We start from the raw sequence: 22,840 nt of genomic DNA, 5'->3' as shown, positions 1-22,840 counted from the left end.
AATTGTTAAGCTGGTCTAGTTGCCAGAAACAAACCAGATAAAGAATCACAGAAAAAGTTTGGTGTGTTCCTTATCTGCCGAGAACAAACCAGAGCAATAATGAGAAAGGGGCTAGATTTTGAATCTGCCTTCCTAACTTGCTATATGTTTCTGGAAAACATATTTCAGTTTCCTCTTTTACTTTATGGTGAAGATGAGTTCAGATGTTTTGAAATCATGTAATTTTAGACCAGAAGGGATCACAGTCAAACTCAGTTATTTACAATGAAGGAAAAGTACGTTAGATTAAAATTTATCAGGAATCATTAAAAAAAAGTTCTAGTCCATATACTAAACTGTCCATACAACTAAAATTTATCCACAGAGTAACCTTTTTTAAAATGTTAACCACTGGGGCGCCTGGGTGGCGCAGTCGGTTAAGTGTCCGACTTCAGCCAGGACACGATCTCGCGGTCCATGAGTTCGAGCCCCGCGTCACGCTCTGGGCTGATGGCTCAGAGCCTGGAGCCTGTTTCCGATTCTGTGTCTCCCTCTCTCTGCCCCTCCCCCGTTCATGCTCTGTCTCTCTCTGTCCCAAAAATAAATAAACGTTGAAAAAAAAAATTAAAATGTTAACCACTTAGATGGAAATATTAATAAAATGTTACATATTCTACAAAGTGATTAAACAGCAAACATAGAACATAGCTTTCCTTAACTTTTCAGAGTTGGAATTTACACATCACTTCTTTTTCTGAGCCCAAACGATATACTCAGACATCATTAAGGGGCAGAAAGTTATATATTCTGCATTTTTATAATTCTTGTCTTATTTGGATCAACATTTCACTAAAAAAAAAAAAGGTTAGGTGCATAACAAAAGTGCATAAAGTTAAGAACATGGACTTTGGATAATCAGGTGTCAATACAGGTTCATCAGCTGTAACACACGTATCACTCCACTAGGACACCCTGATAGCAGAAAGGCTATGCACCTGTGGGGGCAGGATGCATATGGAAAATCTCTGTATCTTGTCCTCAGTTTTGCTGTGAACCTAAAACTGCTCTATGAAAATAAATTCATCAAAATAGAAAAAAAAATTAACAACAGGAAGAAAATTGGGTGAGAGGGAAGAAAATCAGAGGAGGGGGAATAAAATTATGTGCCAACTTGGATGGCGTAACACAGGGGCAGGCTCCATGTTCATTAGCTCCAAGACCTGTAAGATACTGGCTCAACACAGAAAACAAAATCTAACTGAAAAAACAAAACCAGTTCCACTGGAAAAGCATACCTCATCCCCGTCCAGGAAACTGACAAAATTCCTCAGTCTTATATTTCTTTTTATAAGGACTCAAAAGTCCTTATAGAGATCACATTCTATGTGCTAACCGTATGTTGTAAGTTGAATTTAGTTTTAGAGATGTACGATTCAAAATGTTAAGGGTTTATTATCCAATTTTTATATGATCATATTTAAACCTAACAGTAGGAATCTGCAAGAATTTGCAAGAATACTCCCTTATCTTAATTTCCTTTCACATGTAAACCACACATAACTCACATTTGAGCAATGTAAACTCATAAAAGCTTAGACGATTCTAGAGCTCTATAATATGTACAACCCTTAATACCTACCCCACATAAGCTTCCTTTTACATCTGTAATGGTCAGGTAAAATGACCACAATAAATTCCCTATTTAGTCAATGAAATAAAGTTTTTGAAAGTACTTTCTCTTGGAACATTGCTCAATTAAAATCCATTAAAATATAGATGAACACGTCAACTGCATCATTATGGAGGGTGTGAACGATGTGTTTAAACATAACAATAATATAATGATCTCTCTTAATATAAATTGAGGTAAAATTTGTATATTCAGAAGAATAAATAATCCTTTGGGAATTCTCCAGTAATACAAATTCTTAAAGCTGACGTATAGGATAGGATTTAACAAATTTGTATTGTGACTACATGCTAGTATGTTTTAAAAGTCAGTTTGACTGGATAATTTTGTTTATACACTATAAATTCATTGCTTTAGTCAAGGTCCAAAGAGAAACTAAAGGGTTTATTTAAAGATGGAATGTTTCAAGAATGTAGGTATAGGAACTAAGGACAGTACAATAGCCCAGGGCAGGTGGCTACTAATTGTTCCCACCTCTAGGCCCCAGGAGCAAGCACGGGGAACTAGTAATAGAATCCAGTAAGAGAGAGAGTCAGTCATGACTCTCTACACAGACTACTCTAGGCTGTGGCCTAGAGTAGAAAAGAAAGCTTCAGTTGAAGGACTAGTCAACTCAAGGGGACCTCTTAGGGTGGAAACCAAAGGCAATAAATACTTCCTTCTTATACTTGCTTCCTCCTCTATTGGTCACATTTGAGACACAGCAACACATTAGAACCTGCACCCCCACAGATCAGCCTCCACAGGAGAGGGCAGGGTGTTGGAGGGCGAAGAGTGGACCTGGGTGGGCAAACAGAAGGAATGCAGCCTTGTTCTAAAGGTGAGCTCTGCCAGCTAAATTATTGAAGCAGCTCTTGGTAATGAAGGCACTCACTTCAAAAAGATCTTATTAAATAAGAATGGGGGGAGAGGGTTGAGCAAAATAGAAATTTATTTTTTATTTTTGGGAAACTTACTTTTTTAGCTGATGTCCCAATCCAAATCGCTCTTTTGTAGAAATCTGAAAGACATCAACAGTGGGCACTGCAAAGGAAAAAATAATCAGTCAAAATGTTGAGTTAAAACTGAACCATCAGCCAGGAATGACTGCAAAGTAATATATATGATAAACTATAGTATGTACACAAACATATGTTTATATATTATATAATACACAATACATAGTGATATACACATACATATTTAAAAATAGCATACACACACTCCTACATACATTGCTATTTATTTTGGAGATCATTCATGGTCATTACATATCATATACTAATACATAATATATGTGTATATAAATGTATAATATGTATAATGATGAAGAATGGCCAAAAAATACAGCAGTGTAAATGGCAATGTGTAGGACAGTTTGTACATGATTCTTTAAGTGGAGGAGAGACATATTTATACATACACAACCTTTTTTTGTCTTTACAATAAAACAATGTATGGCGAGGCATAGGAGACTTTCTTTTCACTGGGTAGCCTGTCATGTGCTTCATATTTTTACCAGGTATATGCATTTCTGTAAGCTAGTAACTATGATGTTTGTGAATTTAATAAACTGTCAAAAAAAGTCACTCACCATTCATTATTCACAGGTTTTAAAGAATATCTGAGTGTCCACTCTGCCAATCACTATGGATAGAATGGTAAAAAACAAAAACAAACAAAACAAACAAACAAACAAAAAAACACGCACACAAGTCTCCTTGCCCCATGAAGCCTTGGTGCAGTGTAAGGAGACAGACAAAAGCTAGATAGACGGAATGCCCCATGGTGGTAAAGGTTCTGGAGGAAAAGAAAAAAGGGAAAGGGTCTTGGAGTAAAGGTTGTATGGACATAGTAGGTTCCAATACTAGATAGGATGAAGTGTCCTAGCCAGAGGAAATCACCAGGGCACTGTCCCTGAGAAAGAAATGTACTTCAATATTCTAGGAACAGCAAGGAGACCAGTGGAGCCAGAGAGAAGTAAACAAGGTACCACATTAGGAGAGGGGATCTGAGAAGGACTGTGGGTTGGCAGTGTAGGATCTTTGTAAAGAACACAGTACAAGTAGCAAGATCGCTCAGGAACTTATCAGAGTAATTGACAAGAGATGCTGTGGTCTGGATCAGTGGAGGTGGTGAACTGTTTTGTTAAAAGGACATTCACAGACTATGCATGTTCGACAGTGTAAACCAAACTGGTATCCCCAATTGCTTCACCCCCGTGTTGGCTGTTATTCTGGGACACAAACAGTCTACTGATCAAAGAAAACTGGTGTTAGTATCATCTATCAGTTCCCTTCCTGAAAGCATTCTAATCCTTATATATAGAGTGAGGAACAGAGTGGACACTCTAATGCCCCCTGTTCCAAACCCAGGACTACAGAAATTCAACAATGAATAAAAAATCCTAACATCTTGAAAGTTTGGTGGAATTATTTTTTTAAGAGAAAGATAACAAAATTGGAACATGCTGTGCTCTCTCTTAAAAGATTTAAGAAGGGGGGGGGCGCGTGGGTGGCTCAGTAGGTTGAGTGTCCAACTTCAGCTCAGGTCATGATCTCACAGTCTGTGAGTTTGAGCCCCGCGTCGGGCTCTGTGCTGACAGCTCAGAGCCTGGAGCCTGGAGCCGGCTTTGGATTCTGTCTCCCTCTCTCTCTGACCCTCCCCTGCTCATGCTCTGTCTCCCTCTGTCTCAAAAATATATAAACATTAAAAAAATTTATAAAAAAATATTTAAGAAGGCACAATCTCTTCACAGGCAGATGAAAAAAGTGGGGAGATGGAGGCAGACAAACAAAAGGGACCTGGTTAAAACTAAAATGTAGAAAAATCTAAAATGCACTAGAAGAACTGAAATAATCACTGGAAGAAATTGTGTAAGATACACAGATAGAGAAAAGAGAGATGATAGATACAAACGTTCATCCAGAATATATAAATTAATCCTACAAACTAATGACACAAAGACCAAAACTTATTCATACCATGAACGCTTAGAAAATAAGCGTCAACATTTTACCAAAATGATAAATCTTATAGGGAAATGTAAGTTCAAACATTGGCTCAATTGATATAAAATCTGAATGACCCAAATTTTAGAATATACTGAAAGAGAGAGTAACAACAGGATGTTACTTCCAAAAATGTTCCGAGATTCAAGTGATAAAACTTACATTACTATTACAATTAATTGCATTTAATGTGTTCAGTAGGTGTTAATAAACCGTGAAACTAGATGTGGAGTGGATTGGGATGCTGTACTACCTTTGCAATTTTTTGGTAAATCTAAAATTGTTTTTAGATTAATATTTATAAAAAATTTTAAATAGCCTTCTGATAACTAAAAGTGGAATATAAAAGTCCCATTAAGCCAACAATTAGCAAACAAGTACTCATGATTAAATTTAGCTAAAATTAGTGACCTCAGGCAGAAAAAAAAAAACAAAAAGCACAGAACTATATTGATATATATAACTAAACAACAAACAAATCTTCCTTTAACAGAAAAGTAAATATTACATTGGAAAGGCAGTAAGTGAGGGCTGCTTAAGATATTTGGAAATTATTCTAATGCTCTGATCATGTAAACATAGAGGGACTATTGATGAGATGATGTGCACAGAAAAACAGTTTTAATAATGTTGGCTGTTTATCACTTTAACCTAAAAGCAGTCTTGTGCTTCAGATCAGAAACTAGACTTAGACACTAAGAACTGTGAAGAAAATACATAATATAAGAATTATAACACTCACGTCTTTTTATTTCAAGTGTATTTCTTCATGTACAATGTAAATAATCCTTATCCTTAATATTAGAGTCGATAAGGAGGTGTAAGAACAGATATACTGTCAGATTAGCCCTGACAAATATTACAGCTCAAGTAAGTATTATTCATACATTTCCAAAACCTAGGAATAAATGCTTTCAAAAAGAACTGTTAACTAGGTCAGTCTACATGTTGGATTAGTCATAAAACTTGCTTGAGGTAAGTTAAGACTGAAGTGTACCAATCAAAAAGAAATACATAAAAGATACCATTAAGGAAAAAAAGAAAAAATAGCCCAATAAGTACACATAACAAAACACAAACTTAACACCAAAACCGGTGTCTTACAAACGAACAAAATTAAAACACTTCAGACACAAACTGGCAGAGGTCTCTGAAGTATTTTTACCTCTTTTAGGGCAACTATTATGACCCCATCAACTTCTACCAGGTCAAATTTGTCTTGTTCACAAAACAGAGAGTCATTCTCAGGTATGAAAAAAGGAAGCATCACCCTCATGTCTCTTTGGTTTACAAACTGTTAAATAGGCAAATCAACTGACAAAAATGAAAAAAGGAAGACTAAATTATAGATGAGTTGTAATACCAAAGAATGGGTACTGAACAATAAAATCATCTAAATAGGAATTAGAATATAATTGTTAGAACATTTATAAAACCATGCAAACATAACAAATTTTTAAAGAGATACTGAGAAGGAAAAATCTCTGCCTAAAATTCAAGATTATATTCAAAAATTGAGTAACACTGGTAAGATTACATAAAAGTATGCCACATTTTCATCTCACACAGACGGAATAGGGTGAGCAGAGATGAACTGACCCAATTTTGTTTCTAACTCTGATAATTAAAAAAAAAAAAAGGTCAGACATGCGAGTTTCTTTTTATTCTAATCACCATCAGAATAAAATCAAGTGGCCACGTATCAAATCCCTAAAGAAAGAAAAAACAGCCATACAGCAGAGTAGCTAGGAAAACCGCAAAAACACATACACCTGGAAGGTGGAATATTATGCAGAGATTAAAATTATTTTATTTTAGAAATTCAATGAGTTGAAGACAGTTTCATGACACTACATTAAGGTGCGTAATTCTACAATTCAATGTTAACTTTATGAAAACAAACCATGTGTGCACGGAAAAGAGAAACACCAAACTATTTACAGTGTTCTCAGTATAGAGGAATTATGAGTAATTCCTTTTCTTCCTTATTACATTTTTATACATTTTTAAATAATCACAATAAAAATATGTAACATCTATTTGTCTTTGCCTGGTGTTAAATCATGTCATGTTACTTACATGAAGCGTTGGCTACTGAAGTAGAAATCATTGTCTCATTATGCAAAAATAGAAAAGAACTGACTCAACAGAAACTTTTTCAAAATGAGAGACCTTCCTGTATATTCATCAACTTGAAAGGTCAGATATTTTTCTCATGTAAGAACTAACAGTAGATATAAGTTCTTTAATACGCCTAAGGAAAACGTGCCAACACCACAGTAAAGTACACGTGAAGATGGCCATGACTTTTAAGAAGTGATTCTAGGTGCGTTTTCTTTTTTTTTTTTTTTTTCAATTTTTATTTATTTTTGGGACAGAGAGACAGAGCATGAACGGGGGAGGGGCAGAGAGAGAGGGAGACACAGAATCGGAAACAGGCTCCAGGCTCCGAGCCATCAGCCCAGAGCCCGACGTGGGGCTCGAACTCACGGACTGCGAGATCGTGACCTGGCTGAAGTCGGTCGCCTAACCGACTGCGCCACCCAGGCGCCCCTCTAGGTGCGTTTTCAACTGCTTTGATCAATACAATCCAGTGGAAGATTCACTGTGCTTCCTTCCAGGTAACATCCGCATCCTGTCTCTGGGAACACTTGCTTTTGGACAACGGCCAGTCATCATGCTACAAGAAGCCTAAACCACATGAAGAGGCCATGTGGATGCACGGTCAACACTCAAGTCAAGAGGCCCCAGCTGATATCCAAGATGATACATGCATCAATTACTAGATATCTCAAAGTCCAGCATCTTGGGCATCCAACCCAGCAGAGCCTTTCAACGGACATACGCTCCACCCACCATCTGACTTCAAAAGCATGGTGACTCCAGTTGAGTTCAAACAACAGAGAGAGACAGTAAATTGTTTTAAGCCACTAAGTTTTGGGGTGGTTTGTTGTGCGGCAGTATATAACTGGAAGACACAAGTAGATACAGTGTATGTGTGTGTATGCATGTGTAGACACGTGCACGCCCATCTGAATACATGCACAGGCATGTGTATTTGCATGGGAAATATATCTTAATCTAGTAAGTCTTGTCAAGATTTAATAACAGCATCCTTTGTTGTAAATAGTTATCACCTGAGAAAGAACGAAATCATCCCTTAAGACAGTGGAAAACAGAGGCGCCTGGGTGGTTAGGTGTCCGACTTCAGCTCAAGTCATGATCTCACGGTTCATGGGTTCAAGCCCCATGGTGGGCTCTGTGCTGACAGCTCAGAGGTTAGAGGCTGCTTCTGATTCTGTGTGTGTGTGTGTGTGTGTGTGTGTGTGTGTGTGTGTGTGTGTGTCTGCCCATCCCTTGCTCATGCTTGGGCTCTCTCTCTCTCTCTCTCTCTCTCTCAAAAATAAACATTAAAAAAAATTTTAAAAAGATAATGGAAAACAAAAATATTACTAAGATCTCTATTTTCAAAAATAGAAGTAGGTTATATTTATAGTTACACTAAATTCATCAGTAATCAGAGGTGGGATAAGTAAACATTAAAATTAAATCTCAGAATCAGGGGCAAAAATAATTAAATCTAAGGGCAATCCAAAATATACTTACTGAGCTTGTATGCAAAGTTCTCTTTTAGGTTTTACTGTGTTTGTTTCACAGCAATTTGTCAACTTCTGAAATCTAAAACTAAAACGTTACATGTTTCTGTTTCCATTAAATTACAAAAGCAATAAACCACCTTTGTCAGGATGCAAGTATACTTAAATACCATTATCAAGATAGCTGCCAATTATGTTCATAATTACCAGATGAACATTTTGCTTAATGCACAATTAATTCATATTTAAAATAATACATAGAAGGAAAACTAACCTGGACCATTTAAATACTGTGTAAGTGAACAGTGTAGTCGGACAATTATAGGTTCTGTTCGAATTACTTCCCAAGCCACAGCAATCTCCTCCTGTGAAAACACGTCAAAAGATGAATTAGTCATCTTTTAAAATTCTTAATTGTTTTCCCAAAATGAAAAAAAAATTTTGATTTATTTTGAAGAAATACATAAATCTTAAGACTCACAAATTACCTCAAATCCTATTGGTTTGGAAAAGAAAGTCAAAGTATTCTTAATTTTTGCCTCCTACATTTGAAAATTAAAGTGAAAATTTAAGATATAATGAAATATTATAATAAGAGCCCATAAGTTTCAGAATATATGAAAAGAAACAATGAAATATATATGTATGTATTTATATCTATATATAAAACATATTTATTTATGTGTATGCCAAATCTGTTTCTTCAGCCATAGTATTTCTTTATAATCACTTTAACAAAATCAGTATGTAACTAATAAGAGAAACAAATATTAAATTTCTTCCGACAGTAAAAATAAGTGTTTAAATGTACCAATCATATTGTATAAAGTGATACTTACGTCAAGAAAGCTAACATCAATATGCAGGTCAATATCTACATCATCAATGGCTCCATATTCCCTGAAAGCAAAGATTCACACTAATTTTTACCTTGTCCTTAAAAGATAATGTGTGCAAGGTTAAGTCAAAAATTCAATTGAGAACTCATATCCTTCATCTCTGCCAACAGCTCAGAAGTGACCGGGGACATGAATTAACTAACTCCATGGAGTGGGACTGCTGTCTTCTGTGACCATTTATACCATCTAGACATCTTCTCTTTATATGTACAAACACTCGCATACATAAATTCAAGACTTGTTTGCTTCGTAAGTTCAAACATCCCCATTTCTCTGTGGCAAATTAAGCAATCTTCTCATATGACCACTTGGTTTTCATTGTGCTCTCTGAAGAGCTGCTTCGAAGGCACTTCAAAAAGGAGTTTCTGAAGGGGTGGGGAAATAATTTACTGTCACAACAGCGTGTCCACAATTTTTTTCTTCCATGCTAAACATCAGTGGTTCTGAAACGGACCCAGGTGTTCTGCCACTTAAATGTCATTACGTTCTGACAGGCAGCTCTAAAAGTCTGATACATCAAAATGAAAGCAAGTAACAATAGTATGTGCCACATGAAGACGTTCTGAAAACTACCTTTTCTCCAGCCCAGGTAGTGCGGAAACCAGCAGAGTTTTTTAAAGTTAATTAAAGAATATAAAAAACAATAGCTTTTCCATATTCTCTCTATACACGTATCTGTATTTTTTATATTTTTACAAAATTACAAAGTCACAAAGGTTATACACAGTGCGGGATAGAATTATACAGATAACTGAAATGATAAACATTAAGCACTTATGTGCCAGAAATTAACCTAAGGATTTTACCTACATGTGATCATAGTGCACTATAGATACTACCTACCACCTCTAACTCCTATATGCATTAACTGAGTCCCTAACTTACCCATCATCACTTTGTAGATAGCCGAGGTTTAAACACATATATTCTATTTATTTATGCAGGTGATCAATCCGTTCAATATTCAATACACTATCACTCTGTTGGAAACCAAGTCAATTATTAATGGATGTTCTCATTAGGTCCTCAAAGCCTTATGACAAGGATACGATTATTATCCTCATTGGTAAATGAAGAAATTGAGGTTTAGAGTCTTGAAATCAGATCCCAAGGAGCAGATAAGGAGTCAGTGGGAAAGTCAGGCATTGAATTCATGTCCAATTTCAAAGCTGTGTATAGTATCTGGCACATAGTAAGTACTCAATGACAATTTCTGTGTATTATATATTCAAGTAAAGCTAACATAATACACAACTGTGGCACTTGTATGGGGTTCAGAGAAGACATCTTTAATGATTAAATGTTTTTTTGTAATTTGATGGATAAAGGAATCAAAGGGGTTTGTGATGTTTGATGTCTGTGACACACAAAAAGCAGCATATTACAATATAAAAACTTAGCCTCTGTAGTTTCTCCATTGCCCCCTTAAAAATATATCAAAACCCTGACCACGTTTTCATTGTTTATGAAATTATACTTTTTGTTCTTTCATATAATATTTTTAGATTACATAAAGAACAAAAGGGATAAAAATGATTCACATAGGAATTAAGTTTTCAAAAACACTGCATGGATCAAAACATCTGTGTTATTCATAAAGGATAAGAATATAACCTTATGCAAATTAGGACATGATTTGACATGCACACTTAGATACAAAGATCTACCCATTTATTTATGAAATTACACAGACACTATGGCAAGAACAAGGACCAAGGAGGGGCGCCTGGGTGGCTCAGTCGGTTAAGCGTCCGACTTCGGCTCAGGTCATGATCTCACGGTCCGTGGGTTCGAGCCCCGCGTCGGGCTCTGTGCTAACAGCTCAGAGCCTGGAGCCCATTTCAGATTCTGTGTCTCCCTCGCTCTCTGCCCCTCCCCTGTTCATGCTCTGTCTCTCTCTGTCTCAAAAATAAATAAACATTAATTTTTTTTTTTTTTTTAAAGAATAAGGACCTAGGAAATAAACCATCTCTTTAATGCCTCTGGTTCAGGAGTCAGTAAAGTTTCTGTGCAAAGGTCATGACAGTATTTTAGTTTTCAGGCCTTTTCTGGTCTCTGTCACATATTCCTCTTTGTTTTTGTTCTTTAAACCTTTTAAAAAGCAAACACTATCTATGGCTCACAGGCTATTCAAAAACAGGACGCTGACCCAGTGGTCATGATTTGTGGACCTTAAACGTCAGCAAATTATTCATAAACATAAAAGTCCAGTACCTTTTGTTAGGTAAGTTAAAAGGAAGAACCACTAAATGTAATGATGAGGATCAATTATTAATGATGTTCAATAGATGTTTAAGTGGGGTGAAAATTGTAACAAATATGTAGGAACCTTTGTCCAGGAGGATATTTGTTAGGTGCAGAAATTGGGGAAAGAAATGAATATTGAATAATAAGGAAAGAAATAAACTATAGCACACTGGTATGATTAAAACAATTTTTTTACCCAATATTCAAGAAGTTGATATAAAAATATTTACTACCCTGAGGGAAATGTTCCAAAATGGACTATTTGGAGCAAGCAGATTACCAAAAATACATCAAAATGAAAAAATGTTTTTAAGTAAAACAGAAATACCAAAAAAGTAAAAAAAAAAAAAAAAAAAAAAAAAAAAAGAAGAAGAAAAAAGTATTTACATGTTAACTATAGATTGTGGGTAAAACTTATTTTGTAAAAAATGTTATGTTTTCTAAAAACATTATCTATTTTTTCTGATTATAAAGGTAGTATAGGCTCATTTCATAAAATGTCAGAAACAGAAAAACAAACAAAAAGCAATGTGTCATACTACAACTCAGAGACAGTTATTTTTACATCTCATTCCATAAAGATATATATATGGAAATATATGTACAAAGATAATGTGGTATACAAAAATTTTTGTCCTTCTCTATGACTTCTTCTAAAATGAGTTTTTCTATATGATAAAATCCTCTTCAAAATTATAAAAAAAAAAGGTTGTATTTGTATAAATACAATTGTATAATAAAACAATTATACAATTATTCGGTTGCTGTTGATGTTTTTTACACTATAAATATGGATAAAAAAAGTCTCTAGATAAAAATCTATGTGCATCTGTCTTCTCATAGAATAATTTCTAGAATTACTGGGTGAAATAAATAATAGAAGTATATTCAAATAGAACTATATATATAATAACTATATAGAATAGAATAGGAAACAGAATACAATTGCATAGAAAACTATGCAATTATATATACATACACTATGTATAACAATATATATATAACTATATATATCTAACTATGTATGTTATTAACTATATATGTTAAGTATATGTGTTTTTTAGTACTATACACACTAACTGTGTATGTTACTTAATTACTATTTTAAAAAGTTAGGGCCATCTGCAATCACAGCAGGCTATCACAGTGACCATTTCCCACATCCTCATCATCACCAGGCATTTGTTTCCTCTCGTCATTGCCATTTTCACAAGGGAGAATAACTTCTGTCTGGATTTAGTTACAATGGTAAGACTCTGGTGCACTCAGAGGCAGAGAAGGGAATCACAGACAAGAAACACCAGGAAGAACCTTACCCACAGCTGCTTTCTTCAGAGTTTTCCAGACTTCAGCAGAATTTATCACACAGTTATGATGAGACAGTGGCATGTATTCTTTTAAAACCTTTAATGTGTGAATTTTAAAATATTCTTTATATGATTTCTTCCATACTTTTGTGGTTAATGTCTAATACTATCAATTTATTTCAACAACAACAAAAAGAAGGAAATAAAGGTTTACAAGTGCTTTCCTTCACCACCACAAAGCACAAATACAGAATTCTAAGGAGGCAGAGGCATTAAAGGTTTGCAATTAAGTGGATTCTGCAGGTGTAGATCTGTAAATAGTTACACTTTTTGTTTTTATGCCACACTTCAGAGAATTCACAACAGCTCTGCATATATGCAAACCAATTTCCGTTGTGATGCCCTCTTTATATAATGCCAGTAATTTCACATTTCCCGCTGTGAGATGACAAAGCGTGATTACAGTTTGTCCAGATGCAGCGACCCAGTCATCAGGATTGCTTCTATATCTGAATAACTTTCAGTTGCCCCGGATCTCATGAATAGCAAATGCAGAATCAAGTCAAAAGCCTGAAATATGAATGCAACTTGAATTGTGAAGCCAGATATCTGATTGTGTCCTGAATGCTGTATTGGGTTTATAATAACTCAAAATAATTTCATGCACTGCCTATATTTATTCACTGTGAAAAGATCACATCAAATTGAACCTGAATACTTTTTCAAGATAAGGGGAACAACACAGAAATGATCTGATGTAGTTGTTACACTCTGGAACTGAGAAAGGACTATTCCACAATTTTTTTCAGACCTCTGAGCTACTCTTTGGGCAGAAATCTGGTCATTTGATGTTAGGTACTTAACACGTGACAGTTCATTTAAGAACATATGTATGAAATATATTTTTCTATGAATGTGTATTTTTGAGGGCACTACATGAAATCTTGGCAATTCGTCCTTTTATTTTTTAATGGAACTAACCAAGACAGCATCCTTTTTAATGAGATACAACATACATTACATAATCAATATATTAAATGTCAGACCGTCTATGCTGGTCCTTCATTCTCTGTAAAACTATATATAGCTTATTCATTATACTGTCATGATGTTTTATAATACTATTTGATCAAAATTAGTGATTGTGAAGGTTATAAAAATATATTCTAGATATCTTAACCTTCCCTTATTAGCTGTCAAGGGAATTACATGTACGCATGCATACACGAAACTTTACCACATGTCCTTGGGAAATAAAACTCTATCACTATTTAGTTAATTCTTGTAGCCAATGACTGGTCAGTTACATTTTGAGAAGAAACATATTTTGTGAAGAAACATACACCTTCTTATGACATCTGAAACTCAACAGCTTGCATGTCTGTCTCTGCATGCCTACTCAATGTGTGTTTTTTGCTCAGTGTGGGAGAGATGTTTGTGAATGGGCCAAGAAATATGCAAACTCAGTAGTCAGAAAGAAATCTTGGCAGATGAAAGCATTTGCAAGATTGTATCCAAAGTGTTCTGAAGTTTCTCTAAAAGGCAACAGGACTGAGAGAATTTAAAAACTAGCTCCAGATTAAAAAAGGAAGCCCATATAAAGTGATAGTGTGTAAGAGGTTACAGTTGCTACAACTCCCCCTCAGCTTAAAAAAATCTTGGTTTTGCTTGAAGAAAGTACAAGTGACTGTCTGGGAGGTGACATTCTGAAGCTTTTCATCTAGATTATGGCCAGCGTTTTTGGAAAATACTCTCCTCTTTGTTTCTTCTATGTGCCTCCTGTCATCACTTTCCCTGCTTTTCAGTCAGACCATTTTTCTGAAGGCTCTAGAGGTGGGGCTGGGAGAATTAACATTCTGGAAAGGACACTGCAAACGTCCACGCCAGACCTTTTGATGAATGACGTACTTCAACGTAGGTTAAGTATGTTGTAGTAATAAACTTCTTCAAATGGCAGTGGTTTAATGCAAAAAAAGATTTGTATCTCACTCACACTACATAGTTACTATGGAACCAGAGGGCGGAGAAGAGATGCTACTTCACTGTGGTCACCAAGGAGCCCGGAGTGATGGAGTCAGGGGGGAAGCAGGAAACCCTGCTTTGGTACCTCTGCTCACACTTCACTAGCCAAAACTAGCTGTGCCCACACATGGTATTAAAAGGGGCAGGGAAATAAAATTCTGCCATATGCCGGAGGGCAGGAACCAGATCAGTAAGTGGTCTTACTGGTCACTACAAATGGAAATACATAAACCCAGAGAAAGTGGTCTGTACCAATTTATGTGGGGTTTTTTCCCCTTCCCTCCCCCTCTCCTCTCCTTCCTTTCTCTGTCTCCCTCTTTTTCCCTTAAGGAGGTATGTGAGCCTGAATACTGTAGCGTCATCACCTCAAACCTTAAAAACTCCTCAGAACGCCCTGTCCTCTAGAAGCTCAATTCCCAAAGGCCCTGTTACAACTGTCCATCCCCAGAAAGTAATCAAAACTCAGAAGAGTCACAGTCTTGCAATCTTCCAACCTTCATTAAACATCAGGCACAATCAAAAGATTTTATTTTTAAAAGGTTTTATATTACTCCTGTGGCTTCACCTTTTAAAGCAGAAGATGGTATAATTATAAAGCAAAGGTTATTTCACAGGGGCTGGAAGTTTGAAGCGCCCTAAGCAAATTGTCAGAATCATTTCATTCCTGACTAAATGAGAATTTTGTGACTTGTAATTCGCTTCACCTTTCTAAAAATATTAATCTCAAAGTGTTTTCAGATGGCACTGATCAAATCCTTTTTTTTTTTTTTTTTGTAAATACAGGACTATAGGAGAAAATTTATAATGAAAAACATAAATATATCTTCATTTTGCTGAATTATTCAAGATGAGACATGTTCATTCAGGCTGATAAACTAATAGTTTTTTGTGCCTTTCCCAGAGACCTAACTCACTTCCAATACAAGAGCCTATGGATTGGAATTATCACCAGTGTTTAGAATCACAGTTTGATATAGCCAGGATTCTGCTTTTGAATGATATGGCCATGTACAGCAGAAATTACTTACTTAAGTAATAAACTGGTCATTAGTTTCTGTTTCTATATCCTCCTTCAACTGACTTTAAGAGGTTTTGTCTCAAGTGAAGCAATCCTAGTTATTTCCATCTCTTGAAGAGAACTTAGATGTGGTTAGCTGCCTTTCTCATTAGGTGTCACATAAAAAAAAAATGACACCAAATAGCCTATTATGTATATAGAGGTACTTTTGTTCTTCAAACTCCATTAAGTTCTTATAAACCTCAATTAAGTAAAAGAACACCTAATTAGAACAGTCTGTTTTCAACAGACTAAGAACTTTGCAAGGAAGAAGATTCCAGGACCTTATGCCTAACTACTGCCTTTGCCATGTGCCCAAGCCTTAGTATTTGATCCTACACAGTAAATTCATTCGTATTTATTTCAAGTAAATCAGATTAGTCCTGCTGTGATTCATACTTTATACCATGAGGCCTCTGGGAGGTTATATATTCGGGAAACATCCTCTGTAGATAGAGTAAGTCTACAGCAGGCAGGAACATGGCTTATATTCATGAAGATTCAAATTGAATCAAAACTTGTAAGTGAAATACGGAAGAGGGAAACAAAATCAAACTCTGTGACTTTAGATATTTCATTTGAATGAAATTCCAAATATTTATCCAATTTCAAGAGTTGATAAATTATCAATAATTTTATTAATAATGGAAAATACTAATAGAGATGATCATTGGTACTTAATAAATTCTTGCTGAAGAAACAAACAAATTCACACACACACACATATATACACACACACACACACACACACACACATATATATATACACACACACACATAACAGTATAGTTAGAGCTTAGACAGCATGGAACTATGTATTTAAAAAATCCTTCACTATATGAGCAATCAACATGTGCTAAGGTAATCCTCCCCCAAAATACGTATTTCAAATGAAAAGAAGTTGAATTGCATGTTGTATTCTATGATTAATTGTATCCATTTTTTTAGTGGGGGAGGGGATTAAATCACTGTGATCAAAGTTTTAAGCTGTTAAGCAAATTCTGACTCAAGTTAAAAAATTAGTCATTGTTTTGGATTATTTTTTGATTAAATCCCTAATGCCTTCTTCATTTATTCGTTCTAACACACTTACTGAATATCCACATTCCCTAGCCTGGAGCCACAGCAGAGATCAACTGAGATATAATTGCAGCTCATTTGCTAAAACCTTGAAAATTGCAAATATTTGCTTTTCCAAATATAATCCCAATCATTCTCACTCAACTGCAACCTACCAGAGCTCTGGGAGTGGGAAAGAGTGGATCTGTGCATACAACCCCAGCTTATTTAGGCTGCAGGTGGTGGTGAGTTTGTTTCTGAAGTTAAAATGAAACACTTGACAATTATAAATTTTAGTTGTGTGGTACTTTCCAACTTAAAGTGTTTGCTCTCTCAAAATCTGGGTATGTCCATGGAAGAGAATGCAACCAGATAATGTGAACATCTTTCATGGATGTCACTGGAACTGATCAAGAATCCATTAGCCCATATTTCACATAGTCCCCTGTGCTATATTAAGTACCAAAATACAAGCATGGTTAAAAACCAAAACAAAACAAAATAAAGCGAACAACAAAAAGTGCGCTGTCCCAGGGGCACCTGGGTGGCTTAGTCAGTTGAGTGTCTGACTCTTGGTTTTGGCTCAGGTCATGACTTCACGGTTTGTGGGATCGAGCCCTGGGTCAAACTCGGAGCCGACAGCAAGGAGCCTGCTTGGGATTCTCTCTCCCCACCCCCACCCCCCACCTCCCATGCACTGGTGCATATACTCTCTCTCTCAAAATAAATAAACTTTAAAAACCAACTGCACTGTCCCAGCAGTAACATAAGTTAGGATGAGGAGGGGAAGTAAAGCAATAATGACAGGATATGAGAAGTATAATAAATGAGGATAGAGCCAAATGTGATGGGAGTCTGAAGGACAGAACAACTAACCTGCAGTGGAGATTCAAAGAAGGCTCAAGGAGTAGGTGGCCTTTGGACTGTGGCTTGAATAACAACAGCAGTGGGGTTGAGAGTGAAGCATCTCTTGGTAAGAAACAAGTTCAGATAAATGCCCAGGGTCAAGAGGGATCACAGAGAACTGGAGGATGGGGACATTTGTGGTTTGGGTGGGCAAGGTGGGAAACCAGGGCAGGCTGGGATAGGGCTCTGGAATTCCACCGCAAGTTGAAGGCTGCTCGTTAGGCAAAGAGAAAGAATCTGAAATAATCTGATCTGATTCATGGAGGGAAACTAAGATAGTGGCAGGAAAGAGTTCCTTTTTTAAATGAAGGAGAAAAAAAAAAAGTAAGGATAGTGGGGTCTTCTGAATAATTAAAAGCAATAAATAATGGTCCAAAATTTATCACCAAATTATATATTAAGTAACTGAAAGATAAACTACATTATCATTCAAACAAACACTCTGCAAATTTATGTCCCTTTTTTCCTTTCTTTTTTTGGGGTCAGATCACATCACAGTGTGATCTCTGGACCTCAGTGGTTAATGCATTATTGACTTTTATTGTTCACGTGCATGTGCCCTTGATTTATGATTAACAGCACGGACCCAGCTGGGTAAATCTATTACAGAATTTGATTACGACACTATTTAAGACTGATATTTTATCGAACTAACTCTCCAAATTAACTAATTTTTTAATGCATCAATGTACCCTTAAACCACATGTACCCAAAACAAAACAAAACAAAAATCCTTACAGCCATAAAGATACTATCTTGTGTAAGTAAAAACACAGCAGAATGTCCTCAGAACTTTCATATATAATTAAGCCCAAGAATACTTCCACTTAAACAACGCAACAGAAAAATCCCAATGACTGGCTTACCAAATTGTTTCGATTTTTATTCACGAGAGGTATTTATTTACCTGAGAGAAACTGCATGTGGCCCATATATCTCTCTCACTGCTGACAAATCAGCTTCAAGCTGTGGGTGCTTGTGCAGTTCCCCGTCATAGTTCACCTGATGGAAAGGGATGGTTTAGAAATGACTTAGGGATGGTGAAGAGAATCAAAAGAATCAAATACAAACCATCTCTTGGACAGGTGTTACCCTGCAGGTTGTGCCATAGACATTTCTCACTGAAAAATACAGAGAATACAGCAGTATATTCGCTAAAGTTCATAGGTTCACCTATGTCTAGTATAACTTACTATGCTTGAAAGGAAAATTAGACTACCTTGATATGGGGAAAAGATCAATGTTAAAAATAACCAAGTAGTGGCTGGCAGATAATCTGAAAACTTCTAGACTGAATATCTATACTGAGAAAAAGCATTTACTTCCCCTCTGCAAATACTAGCTGTGTAAACAAAAATCCAAACTGGAAGGATTATTTTGCATAATGTTGAAGTGCAACACTGGTTAGAGAATCATTAGGAAAAGTATCCCATTGCTGGACGGGCATTCTTGGAGAGAAGAAGCCCAGTTGTATGTATATGTTCACGCCTCTGCAGCCTTGTTTATGCTCCATTGATAAATTACTGGTTTTTGATTCCAGAAAAGTAAACTGACTTGCATTCTTTTACACAATAATAAATTTGGCTTTAAAACACCACTCTAACATACTACCTTCCCATTATACTATCCAAGTTACAAAGCTATTTGATCAAGGGGTGCCAGGGTGGCTCAGTCAATTAAGTGTCCAATTTCGGCTCAGGTCATGATCTCACAATTCATAGGTTTGAGTCCCGCATCAGGCTCTGTGCTGACAGCTCGGAGCCTGGAGCCTGCTTCAAATTCTGTGTCTCCCTCTCTCTCTGCCCCTCTCCTGCTCACAAGAGAGCTCTCTCTCTCTCTCTCTTAAAAAATGAATAAACATTAAAAAAACACTTTTTTTAATTAAAAAAAAACAAACAAACATAACAAAGCTTTTTGATCAAGGAATTTACAGAAACATGGAGCACCTGGGTGGCTCAGTCAGTTAAGGGTCTGACCCCTGGTTTTGGCTCAGGTCATTATCTCATGGTTTGTGAGATGGAGCCTGCTTGGGATTCTCGCTCTCCCTCTCTCTCTGCCCTTCCCCCACTAGCTCAATCTCTCTCTCTCTCTCTCTCTCTCTCTCTCTCTCAAAATAAATAAACTTAAAAATAATTTTTTAAAAAAGTTTACAGAAACGAACAAGATGCCTTATATAGCCAAATCCTAAAATCAACTCCACGGTTTAAAATTTTAACATGATCCTGGAAAAATAGTGAATTCTTTTATATATGCGGCTATGCCATTCTCATATATATATATAAATTATGATGTTTCTTCATCAACATTTTTCAACAAACACTTTACAACAGTGTAAGAGGAAAAGACAATGAATACAAACATTAAGGATGCTCAGTAATGAGGGACCATCAACATTGATAAAGGTTAATCATCTTCTATTTAAAACTAACCATCCATCCATGCTTTTGTTAGAAGTGTCATCATTTCAAAATAATGACTGAGCCCAATATGCTTAAGAAATATAAAAGTCAAAAAACTTTTATTTTATGATACAATGCTGCTGCCTGCAAAATCTCAGTGATGAAGCAAGACAACTTCAGTGTGAGTGATTACAGTCAAAGAGTTGCAAAAGTAACCTTGATTTCTGAAAATATGTAGAAATGAGAAACGGAGAAATTATATAGGTTTCCAAGTTAGCTCCAGAACCAACACACAGGTCTCTCAGATCACAAGCACAGATTTCCACTAGGGCGTAAGGGCTACTGCGAACTCTGCGAGTGGGTATTTGACGGGTCTGATGTGCTTACCTGTCCTCCATAATAAAATTCTTCAGAATCATTATCACCTTCAGAATCTTCTTCCACTGTACTATTTTGTCTTGACTCCTTAAATAACAGATTAAGAAAAGAATTTTAATGGTCAGATTAGCTTACCTTCTTTTGAAAAAAAAGTAGCAAGTGGCCATAATAGATAGGTCTTGTGCTTGCTTATCACATGGATTTTATATAAAAAACGTGTGTAGTGTAGTACAAGCCAAAAACAAAAGGCAGTAAGAGACAGTTTTGTCAGTGTAGTAAGCTCTATTGTACATCTTTTTTAAAAGTTCTATTTCATTGATTTTGAGTTGTACAATATACTATTTGATGTTTACATAAAACTATGTGTCATCAACTACAACTTTGGTTTTGTTCTGATAAAAACATCTGACAAGTTCATACTGATTCAATTGTTTATTAAAAAGTTCCTCAGCATTGGGGCGCCTGGGTGGCTCTATCAGTTAAGACTCAGAGTTCGGCTCAGGTCATGATCTCGTAGTTTCTGAGTTCATACTGATTCAATTGTTTATTAAAAAGTTCTTCAGCACTAGGGCGACTGGGTGGTTCAGTCAGTTAAGACTCAGAGTTTGGATCAGGTCGTGATCTCGTGGTTTTCAAGTTCGAGCCATGCATCGGGCTCTGTGCTGACATCTCAGAGCCTGGAGCCTGCTTCGGATTCTGTGTGTGTCTCTCTCTCTGCCCCTGCCCCATTCATGCTCTGTCTGTCTCTCTCTCTCTCTCTCCCTCTCCCTCAAAAATAAATAAATATTGAAAAAAAAAAAAGTTCCTCAGCATTATTTATTTATCCCTGACCGTGCTCACTTCCACTACCAACTCTACATAATGGTATGAAATAAAAGACACTCTAACTCCAATAATACAAAAATCAAATTATGAAAATAAATATGAATTACATTATGAAGAGAACTTTCTACATACAGAAATTATTTACTTTAGATTTCAGATTTCAAAAGGATGTTTAATTAAATATGCTTGAACTTGAAGTCTGAGTTTCTAATTAATGGAACCACATATGCTTTGTGTCTGAAGTTCAAACAGTAAAATTTTACCTAAAGTAACTAATGATGATATTCCCATACTCGGCCGGCTCTGTTAAAATAATTAGGAGAAAGGCAAATCCCATTAGACACAGGAATCTATCAACCCAATGTTTTGGAATCGTTTCTAAATTTCTAGACCAAATTTCAAATTCTTAAGGAAAACGAAAAACCTACAAAAGGGAATTTGGGTTTTATAAAATGCTAACAGATTTGGGTTTGGGGGCCAGTATTGCTAAATCTGTGGTTCTCACTGTGGATGAAGGAGAGTAGAGGGAACAATACAATACTAAGGGGTGGGGGGCGGGGGGGGGGGGTTTGTTCCGGGTGTGTAGTTTGAAAAGCAAAAAATTGTCAGTCCCGTTGCACTCATCTTGTTTTTCTTAACACCCCAGTGTTTATTGACTGATTCTAGCAGATTTTTTAAAGGTGAGAAAGGGGTAGCAGGAATTTGTCATTGATGTTGTTTTAACATTGGCCACTAATAATAAGACTATATACCCCTTCTCTTTGCTACCTTAGGTAAAGAGATCACCTTTTACAAATGAAATGGTAAGGAAGGGTTCCACATGCAGCTGTTAGAACTGTAAGTTAGAGAAGATGCTCCTCAGTCAACTACATTACTTGACCAAATACAGAGAATAAGTTAAGCTTTGTGTGCACTTGATTTAGATTTAAGCCAGACACTTTTTCTGTTAAAGGCAGCTTCCTTCTCAGGGTTAATTCTAGGTCACTACCCTTCCCTATACTTAAGTCTCTTGGCCACAAGCCTGTGCTTCATACACTATATGCAGTCTTTTTTTTTTTTAATTTTTTTAAATGTTAATTTATTTTTGAGACAGAGAGAGACAGAGCATGAATGGGGGAGGGGCAGAGAGAGAGGGAGACACAGAATCCGAAGCAGGCTCCAACTCCAAGCTGTCAGCAAAGAGCCCAATGCAGGGCTCGAACTCACGGACCGTGAGATCATGACCTGAGCCGAAGTCCGAAGTTCAACCGACTGAGCCACCCAGGCGCCCCTACAGTCTTAACCTAAATAGCAATGATATTAACTATAAACACAAGGTAAGTTTACAATGTATTCTGTTTTGAATAAAGTATAAAATACGAAATGTAACCTCCATACCTCTCCATTTTCCTTCTGTAATTTTGATTTTATGGATAAGCAACAGTTAATGTCATTTGTCTTCCTTAATTCTGAAAGAAAGTTATAAAACATCATTTATAAAACATCA

The 22,840-nt window shown here is 36.1% G+C and overlaps 1 protein-coding gene across 2 annotated transcripts in view; it reads right to left on the bottom strand.

The window, feature by feature from the left end:
• The window catches only part of PARP8 (poly(ADP-ribose) polymerase family member 8), a 179,539-nt gene that overhangs the window by 51,238 nt on the left and 105,461 nt on the right, over positions 1-22,840 (bottom strand). For both annotated transcript variants that reach the window (XM_040496757.1, XM_040496764.1), the window contains 6 exons: positions 22,732-22,802; positions 20,539-20,616; positions 18,660-18,754; positions 9,095-9,155; positions 8,530-8,620; positions 2,626-2,692 (listed from right to left, as the gene is read on the bottom strand). In XM_040496757.1, coding sequence (XP_040352691.1) covers positions 2,626-2,692; positions 8,530-8,620; positions 9,095-9,155; positions 18,660-18,754; positions 20,539-20,616; positions 22,732-22,802 — 463 coding nt within the window. The remainder of the gene's footprint in view (positions 1-2,625; positions 2,693-8,529; positions 8,621-9,094; positions 9,156-18,659; positions 18,755-20,538; positions 20,617-22,731; positions 22,803-22,840) is intronic.

This window comes from Herpailurus yagouaroundi, unplaced genomic scaffold, assembly GCF_014898765.1.
Source record: "Herpailurus yagouaroundi ecotype Mexico unplaced genomic scaffold, PumYag 29, whole genome shotgun sequence".
Lineage (NCBI taxonomy): Eukaryota > Metazoa > Chordata > Mammalia > Carnivora > Felidae > Herpailurus > Herpailurus yagouaroundi.
This window is presented reverse-complemented; position numbering and strand designations above follow the sequence as displayed.